At 43.6% G+C, this 9867-nt stretch overlaps 1 protein-coding gene across 1 annotated transcript in view; it reads left to right on the top strand.

Moving 5' to 3' along the window:
* Positions 1–280: 280 nt before the first annotated feature.
* The window catches only part of LOC311040975 (double-stranded RNA-specific editase 1-like), a gene marked incomplete at both ends in the record, with an annotated part of 29344 nt that continues 19757 nt past the window's right edge, over positions 281–9867 (top strand). The window contains 3 exons of the mRNA XM_084051413.1: positions 281–344; positions 1387–1415; positions 7777–8817. Of these exons, the coding sequence (XP_083907539.1) occupies positions 281–344; positions 1387–1415; positions 7777–8817 (1134 nt within the window). The remainder of the gene's footprint in view (positions 345–1386; positions 1416–7776; positions 8818–9867) is intronic.

Below are 9867 nucleotides of genomic sequence, written 5' to 3'. Positions count from 1 at the left end.
GGAGACCAAAAACACACAAAAAAGAAGAAAAAGTTAAAATTCATGGTGTAGTCCCTTTAAACACAGTCAAAGTCCCTTATGGGCTGAGGAGCAGACAGTCAAATGTAAAGAGAATCACGTGTGAACTTTGTCCCTCTAAATGAGTTTTATGTGTGTGCGTGTGTGTGCATGTGCGTGTGCGTGTGTGTGTGCGTGCGTGCGTGCGTGCGTGCGTGCGTGCGTGCGTGCGTGTGTGTGTGTGTGTGTGCGCGTGTGTGTGTTTCCTGCAGGGCGAACCGGCATGCGTCCACACCGAGGCCAACAGAGGCTGCTGGCCATGCAGGGAGACGGAGAGGGCAGCATGAGTGAGTTGACCTTTGACCTTCACAGGAGAAAAAAAAACTAACAAACTAACAAGCGTTTAAAGTTAACTTGGAACGAGGGCTTGTTGTTTTCACACAGAAGCAGTGTGTGTAAGGGGGTCATCCCTATGTTCCCCGGGTTCCATGTTCCCCCACTAAGGTTAGGGTTAGGGTTAGGTTTAGGTTAGGTCCTATGTTCCCCGCTCTCCCTAGGAAAGTGGGGAACATAGGAAACATAGGTACGGTCCCTGTGTAAGCAATCACCTCTAATTTCCTAGACCAGTGATTATTATCAAACTTCTTTTTATTTATTTGAAGGAGCCCAAGTTTGCTATGCAGTAGGCAACGGATCCCTATAACTCCTGAGAATGTGCAAATGGTATGGGTCCATTTGGTTCCATTATGGCTCCATTTGGTTCCATTTGCACACTCTCAGAGTTACCGACCTTTAAGGATCCATTTGGTTCCTATAGCTATCAATCATTCAGCTGGGGACCCCCTGGAACCCCCTTCAAGGACCCCTGGAGGTCCTTTTATATCTACCAGAGTCTTAGCGCAAAGACTCCGGACACCTAGTTAACATTTGGGGCAAGCGGGTAAGCACCTTATATTTTGCATTTGTACATGTTAGGAGAAATACGGGCTTTACTGGTGACATTCCAGGGCAAACTGGTGGGGGGTGGAGCTAAGACTCTCGTAGATACGATAGTAAAAAGTCAGACTCGATAAAATACATCTACGATAGGCTGCCTCTCATTGGGTGCATCCAGACACAAGTTGACGCTAGTTGTCCCAAGCCCTTGTTCCGGTTCCGGCCATTTCCGGCCGTTACTCAAGGGAGAGCGGATCCCGGATATGTGCTTCAGACGGGGCGGTCTTTCCGTTTTTTTTTCCTATAACATGGGAGTGGATGGGACTTCCGATGACTTGCATCTTATATGTGTGGATGCACCCATTGTGTTTGTCATCCTCCTATAAGCTTTAGATTGTCCTTGAAAACACGGCACCCAACTCATTCTTACTCCTCCTCCTCCTGCTCCTCCAGGAGACGCAGGATCAGAGCTTAATCCCAGGGTCAGGGTGTATCTGCCGTGTCATTTCAGTCCATTCTGATGGTTGATTGTAAGCTTGACCCCCCCCCCCCCCTGCTCTCAACCAAAAAGCTCCCTAAAACCCCCCTGAATGACACCTATAGATGCAGGGAGCTGGGGGGGGGGGGGGGGGGGGGGTGCATTCAGGACTCAAACCACCGTTAACCCTTTAAGACCGGGAACACGCCTGTGTCATTTTAAGATTTATTTGGCTATTCAAAAATAGCAGATCTACAAGCTCGTAGCGCGGCACCGAGTGCTATTTTTGTAAAAAAAAACGTGGAAATGTGTGCAAATCTTTGAATATAAATATTTTTAAAGCAAACATTTGTAACTCAAATCTTTGCTTCTGGAACAACATATTTTGAGATGGGGGGGTCCGCGGCCAAATGCATGTCATTTTGGGGGTCCTTGACATGAAAAAGTTTGAGATCCACTGATGTTATAGCGACAAAAAAACCTGTTAGGATTTAGAAGACATTTGTAGAATCCCCCCAGAAGGAAAGATTTGAGTTACAAATGTTCACTTTAAAAAAACTATATATTCAAATATTTGCGAAAACCTTAAAGATTTTTCAAAAAATAGCAGATCTACAAGCTCGTAGCGCGGCACTCGGTGCCGCGCTATGAACTTGTAGATCTGCTATTTTCGAATAGCCAAAGAAATCTTAAAATGACACACAGATGCGTTCCCGGTCTTAATGGGTTAAGCCCCTAGATTTATATATTTAGTCGCCCAGTCTGTGTCGTGCACTGAAAATATATCCGATCGACAAGCTCACGGTCGCGTCACAGCACGATATGGCGTGTGCTTATAGATCTGCAAGCTCGTAGTGCGGCACGAGTGCCGCACTACGAGCTTGTAGATCTGCTATTTCTGAATAGCCAAAGTATAAAATAATGGCTTAAAGGGATAGTTCACCCAAAAGATTACATTTTTCTATGGATTAGTCACCCCATGGACACTTGAATTCATGGATATTTTTTTGTTTTTGTCTCATTCCTAAGACAATAATTTGATGACCAGCGGACCGGTAGGCAGCGGTTCCGGTATAGGAGACACAAAGTAGACTCTTTGTGTCTCCTACCGGAACCGCTGCCGGTCATCAAATTATTGGGAATTGGCTTAGAATCTCCACGGGGTGACTAATCGATAGGAGAAAAAAAAAAGTCATTTTGGGGGTGAACTATCCCTTTAAGTGGTTACACAGATATGCGTTTCCTGGTTTTAATGGGTTAAGGAAAAAGGTTGGATAATACAGAAGATTCTGTGTGAAGTTAGCAAGGCAGCGGCTTTTTACTGCTAGCTCTCACGGCATTCATAGAGCGGCTGGCCGGCAGGAAAAAAAAAGCCTGTTTCTTTCTGTTTCATTTGGAAGAAATTGCAAGCTGAGCTCGATAAGCCGTCTATTTAGCTGGCCGGGGGGGGGGGGGGGGGGGGGAGGACAGATCCGAACCCGCTATCAGGATGAGAGGGCAAACCCATTTTCAAACCCATTTTCAAGCCCAAGTGGCTGTCTATCTTTGTTGCTCAAAGACGCTGAACCAGATAGCCAAAAGAAATTGACACTTTGGCGCCTTTTCGGCTCTCTTTTCCCGCCACGGCGCTATAAACGGGACGGATCCCCGTTTTGTAAATACTGTGTGATTTGTGTTTGGACACCAGTAATCCTTTTCCCCCTGGTCTCTGCGTAAAAGCTGAAGTGAACCCGGTAGGGAGAGAGAGAGTGTGTGGATTATAGTGGGGGGGAGGGTTGCTATAACAGGCATTAGCGATGCGCGATGGTGGTAGCGCTGTAAGTCAAGGTTGTCCAAGGGCAGTGGTGGGGAAAAAAAGAACTCAAATGTTTTTGCTTGAGTAAAAGTATCGATACCACAATGTAGAGGTAGTCCGTTACGAGGAAAAGTCCGGGAATTCAAAATGACACTTGAGTAAAAGTACAAAAGTGTTGGTATCAAAATGTACTTAAAAGTACCAAAAGTAAAAGTGCAAAGACGTTTGAAAATAGCCGATCTACAAGCTCACAACGCGTCGCGGTGCGACGCGTTGTGAGCTTGTAGATCTGCTATTTTCAAATAGCCTAAAATAGGGCTAAAGCGGTTGATGTATGTTTTATAATGTAATAATCCCCACCTTCCCCTACAGACCTATAATCACTCTGCTTGTTGCTCGGGGCATTAAGATGCTATTGTGTTTATGTTTTATGATATTTTTGAGCTCTGGCTTGCTGGTTATTTCCTTTGCGTTCTGTGCTGTGACAGTGAGCCCAAGCCCATTGTGAGTGGATGTGAGTGTGTGTCATGACAGGCTGCGTCACAACACAGTGACAGACACTTTAAATGTGTCAACACGGGGCAGATTATATGGATGTCATAGATGTGTCAACACAGGTAGATTAAGGATGTCAAGAGCTGCTTCCAGACAGAATCTGAACCTGTATGTGTATCAGCTATTTTTTAATACACAAAGTATAAAATAATGGTTAAAAGTGACATTATGGTGACGCTATCTTGATGGGGATGGGGCTAGATATATATAGATATATATATATATTTTTCATCATTTAAAGATGGTGTTAAATAGCTCTATATTCCCATAGCAATCGAGGGTGTTTGTTCAGTAACAGAGGTCTCCTCATCTCTCCATCTCTTTAGTAAACAGAAAATACATTTTCAGGACCAAGGATATACACAAGTCAAATTGGAAGTTTGTAAAAAAAAAAATACATTAGCACACACAGTTGGAACTGAAACACTATAGAATGTATGGCGATGAACGATCTGTGGTGTGATTCTCTATCCTGATAGGATGTAATTTGTAACCCACCTGAACATAATATGTTCTGTTTACTAAAAAAATGCAGATGTGTGTTATATTGAAACGCTCCATAGCAATGATTATCTATCTGAATATGTTCAACGATAACGTTTCAACGATCTTTCTGTTGACTGGGGACGTCACCCATGGTTCTATTCTAATCCCTCCCTTTTTTCCCCAAGCTCCAAGCTCCCTCCCTTTTTTCCCCAAGCTCATAGCGCGGCACCGAGTGCCGCACTATGAGCTTGTAGATTTGCTATTTATTTTAAATTGTGAAAATGTGTGCAAATCTTTGAATATACATATTTTTTTAAAGCGAACATTTGTAACTCAAATCTTTGCTCCTGGGGGTCCCTGGAACAAAATATTTTACAAATGTTATATAAAAATATATATTCAAAGATTTGCAAACATTTTCACGGTTTAAAAAGAATAGCAGATCTACAAGTGCCGCGCTAAGAGCTTGTATATCTGCTATTTTTTTTATTTAGCAAAAGTATAAAATGATTGTTATAGCTAAAATCTAATATGACACAGTTCCTGGTCTTAATGGCTTAATCTGTGTGCCAAAATGCAGCATCTTTCACCACATTCAGCACAAATGTGGTGAAAGAGGCTGAATTTTGTCTGTACAGAGGAACACTTAATGTTGTATCTCTGACCTAACACACTAATTCTCTGTTCTGTTCTCTTCTTCTCTTTCCTGTTGGAAGTGACCTGCCAGATTTTTGATCAAACGCATGGAGAACGTTTTGTGGTTCAGTTGATTTTTTGAGTCTAAATGTCAAAACCTGTTGACGCGCCTCTCAGAGCTCAGTTCTATTTAGCAGCTTTGATGTGCAGCACAGATCATCCACAATATGTGACACCATTTGTAAATTAAAGGTATAGGGTAAGTGATTTCCTTTGGTTAAAATAAGTGTTAAATAGCTCTATATTTTTGATAGAAATCATCATCAGTAACAGGGGTGTCCATGTCTCTCCAGCTCTGTATTAAACAGAATAGAGGATCAGGATAGAGAAGTCAGTCAGGATACAGATTAAACAAGTGAAAAAGTGATGACACGAAGAAACCAGCAGACAACATTGGAACTGGAACACTATTGAGTGCCAAAAAGGGTCCGGACCGTTTTTCATAATCCAAACGAGGTGTGCCAAAAACGGTTATGACCGTTTTTGGGCAAAAATATGATTTTGTTTTCTTTTTTTTTCCTTCACAGCACCAGGAGATATGATCTTTCGAAGATTTAGACTCCAATCCACTTCCTGGTTAACTTATGACTTCAAAAGCCTGTATCTCGGCTCCTGTGTACTTTTCTTTTTTAGTATGTATTTTTGACTATTTTCAACTGGCTACAACTATGGAACGGATTACCGAATGTTTTTAATGTTTTTCCCCGGATTGTACGAGACCCCTGTGTGTGTAATGAGGGGATCACCATGAGGACGGTGATCACTGAAAATATTTTGTGACTACTTGAAAAAGGTCCAAAAATGGTTAAAAATCCAGGCACTGGAGGTACCCTGTTTTGAAAAACCCCTGGCACTCAATGTGAAAATCACACCCTGTGTGAAGGTAGCGGCGCCTTTGATACATTTTGTCATCGATATGTGTTTATAGCCACGTGTCACGTGAAGCTTGACCAATCACTTTGTTGACGCACCTGACCAATCAGAACGTTGACGCACACGGACAAAGTCAGGTATAGAGCGGCTAGCGCCGCTAAAAAAAAGAAAAAAAGGCTGATAAAATGGGTACTTCTCTATTAAGTTTATCAAAGATCTGGAGACACAGGGAGACTACTGTTACTGAACAAACACTCTATAGTGATGATTACTATCAGAATATCCTATAGCGCTTTAACATTTTAACAAAAAACATTTTGTTCTAACCAAAAAAATATCACTTACCCTACCTTTAAACAGACGATGTGAACAGGTGTGTCAGGCCCTTGGGCTTCATTATTGCAAAGAACAACTCAATTCTTTCCCCTCTCTCCCCTCACAGCCTCCTAAACCTAAACCTGCTACTTTCTATAGGATGGCTTTCCGTCCTGAGCACCAAAAGCAGTAACCTATCGATCTTTTGCTGGAGGATGTTATAAATGGAAATTTACCTTAAGTTCCATCAACTTTGTTAACAGGGCCCGCTGATATGTGTTCCTAGTGCATCCACAGCAACTCATTATTACAACAGAGTAGCCTATCAGTTAAAAGCAGGCTGTGTAGCACTTAGCTATGTCAAGAGAAAAAAATGTATATTTTAGTTAGGTTCATCAGACAAGCAGCATTGATACTAATCTAAATAGCAAATATATGTTTGATAGTATGTAGATAATCGCCACAACAAGTGCACAGACACTAAAATGTTGCTTCATTGACTTATAGTTTTCACCATATTTATGTAGTATTTGATGTTACCTTCAGTAGTTAAAGGAAGTATTATATATATATATATATATATATATATATATATATATATATATATATGTATATATATATATATATATATATATATATATATAGCCTAAATGACTACATTTCATACTAGATGCACCTGTGCTATTCATCACTTGGTATTGTTTATTTTTTTGTTTTTAATTATTAATTTACCAAAATATGGCCACAAGCTTATTTTTTTTAATGTTACTGTTACATCCTATCCACAAACTAAAACTTAAAGGATAACTTCAGCCATTTTCAACCAATCTTCATACAACCTGGTCCTCACTATCCTCATGATAACATGGCACCATGTCTGTCTACTCACTCTGTGTCTCAGAGGAGGGCTGTGGACAGTTCAGAAACCCTGCCTACCAGTGACATCATCGATGGGGAATCCAAGCTAATAGAAACGGCAGGCTTTCTATTCCTGGAAAGTTAGCATGCTATGATGGAAGCCATTGTTCTCGCGTTAATACAAATATAAACTAGAAAATGTGCTCCTCGGAGCACAAGACTCCGCCAGCAGACCCGTGCTATTTTAACCAAAGGAAATCACTTACCCTATCTTTAACCATAGTTTTCTAGAAATGTTCTGATTCTTAGATTAGAACATCTAAGGATTAGAACATGTTAGCTTGGCTAACATGTTCAATCAGCCAAGCTAACAATGTTAACTTGGCTGATGTCACTTCAAAACATGTAAATGATGTTTTGAAGTGACACACCTATTTATAGGTCTGTATTTCGTCATGCGTCTCGCTAGCCAATCAAAGCACACCCTTTCAACATATTGTCACGTGAAGCTTGACCAATGTTAGCTCGGTGGACACACGGAAGGACGAGAACGAAAACAATAGTCTCCTGGCGGAGACAATGAAACATAAATCTTGTTTGGAAAAAAATACCTGCCTAATGATGATGTCACTGGTAGGCAGGTTTCTGAAGTGTCCACAGCCCTCCTATGAGACACAGACAGAGTAGAAAACAATGATATGAAGATAGGTTGACATTGGGCAAAAAGTCGTCCTTTAACAATAAAGTGTCAAAGAAAGGAACACAAATCAATAGTTCTGTTACAAAGGGAGATAAGGAATCTCTTAAATTTGACATTTACAAGGTCCTGCATCGAAGGCGTTGTAAGTTACTCTTTCTGGGCACCGCAGGTTCCTGCAGCACCGACGTCAAGGAGAACCGCAACGTGGACAACCTGCTCCCCAAGCAGGGGCCGGCGGGGCCCGAGGCCCCGCTGCTCCCCAACGGGAGCGCCGGGGGCGGGGGCGGCGGCGGAAGGAAGCGTCCCCTAGAGGAGGGCAATAACGGGCACGCGTACAAGCCCAAGAAGCGCAAGAAAGCCCCCGGGCCCGTCCTGCCCAAGAACGCCCTCATGCAGCTCAACGAGGTCAAGCCGGGCCTGCAGTACAGGATGCTGTCCCAGACGGGGCCCGTCCACGCGCCCGTCTTCATCATGACCGTGGAGGTCAACGGGCAGACGTTCCAGGGCTCCGGCCCCACCAAGAAGAAGGCCAAGCTGAACGCGGCGGAGAGGGCCCTGCGCTCCTTCGTCCAGTTCCCCAACGCCTCGGAGGCCCACATCGCCATGGGCCGCACGCTGTCCGTGCACACGGACTTCACGTCCGACCAGGCCGACTTCGCCGACGCCCTCTTCAACGGCTTCGAGCGGTCGTCCGCCGCCCGGGCGGCCGACGACCCGTTTTACCTCGCGTCCAACGGCGACGGCTCCTTCGGCTCGTCGGGGTCCGAGTACCCGCCGCCGGCCTCGCCCGTCCCAAGCTGCATCCCCCAGGCCCCGCTTGGCCCGTTGGGCCCCTTGGCCTTCGCCTCGCCCACCACGGGCAGCAAGAACCCCGTCATGATCCTCAACGAGCTGCGGCCGGGCCTCAAGTACGAGTTTGTGTCGGAGAGCGGCGAGAGCCACGCCAAGAGCTTCGTCATGTCGGTGACGGTGGACGCGCAGGGCTTCCGGGGCTCCGGGCGCAACAAGAAGCTGGCCAAGGCGCGCGCCGCCCAGGCCGCGCTCTCCACCCTGTTCAACATGCAGGTGGACCAGGCGCCGTCCAAACAGCCCATACCCAGTGAAGGACTGCAGCTGCACCTGCCACAGGTAAGCATGTCTAGGAAGCAGAACACCAAAAGGAACTGGTCTTTTTTTTAGGCCTTATAGACTACGACTCACTCTTCTTCTCGACATGGGGTCAGTCCTATGTTAACCCATTAAAACCGGGAACGCATCTGTGTAACCACTTTAACCATTATTTTATACTTTGGGCTATTCAATAGCATATCTACAAGCTCCGCGCTACGAGCTTGTAGATCTGCTATTTAAAAAAAAAAAAGCATGAAGCAAGAATTTGTGCAAATCTTTGAACATAAATATTTTTAAAGCGAACTCAATCTTTGCTTCTGGGGGGGTCCTTCGAACAACATATTTTGAGATGGGGGTCAGCGGCCAAATACAAATCATTTTGGGGGTCCTTGACATGAAAAAGTTTGAGAACCACTGATATTATAGCAACAAGTATTATTATAGCAATTAAAAAAAAAAAAAAAAAAAAACACTTTGGATTTAGAAGACATTTGTAGAATCCCATGAAGCAAAGATTTGAGTAAAACATTTTCGCTATAAAAAAAATATACATTCAAAGATGTGCACAAATGTTCACGATTTTTCTAAGAAATTAGAAAAACTCGGTGCCGCGCTATGAGCTTGTAGATCTGCTATTTTTGAATAGCTAAAGAAATAAAAAAAATGACACAGATGCGTTCCCGGTCTTAATTGGAAGAATGCCCGCAACACAACACTCCAGATTAAGGGTGTGGGTTGGGGTTAGGGGTCTGGGTTGTTTGAGGGAACATAGGTTTGCTTACCTCGACATTGCTGTCAACCATTTCCCAAAGCGTACCTTGGTTTGTTAACATTAATTATTATCCAAAGTCACTGAAACGTTACAAACTTAACTGAACAATTCAGCCAATGTTGGCCAAATGTCAAGACTTTCACTCATGAATCAATATTATCTCAAGGGAATCAAATGGCTTCCATGAAAATCAAACAAACCATGGTATTCTTTGGGAAATGGTGAGCTGTAGTATCACATACAGTGAGTCTTTATTGATGGGTAAACATGCCTGACAACCACTATGGTCTTGGGGG

The sequence above is a fragment of the Gymnoscopelus microlampas genome (assembly GCF_963454915.1).
Source record: "Gymnoscopelus microlampas genome assembly, chromosome: 24".
NCBI lineage: Eukaryota > Metazoa > Chordata > Actinopteri > Myctophiformes > Myctophidae > Gymnoscopelus > Gymnoscopelus microlampas.
The sequence above is the reverse complement of the archived record's forward strand: the minus strand, read 5'-3'. Positions and strand labels throughout refer to the sequence as shown.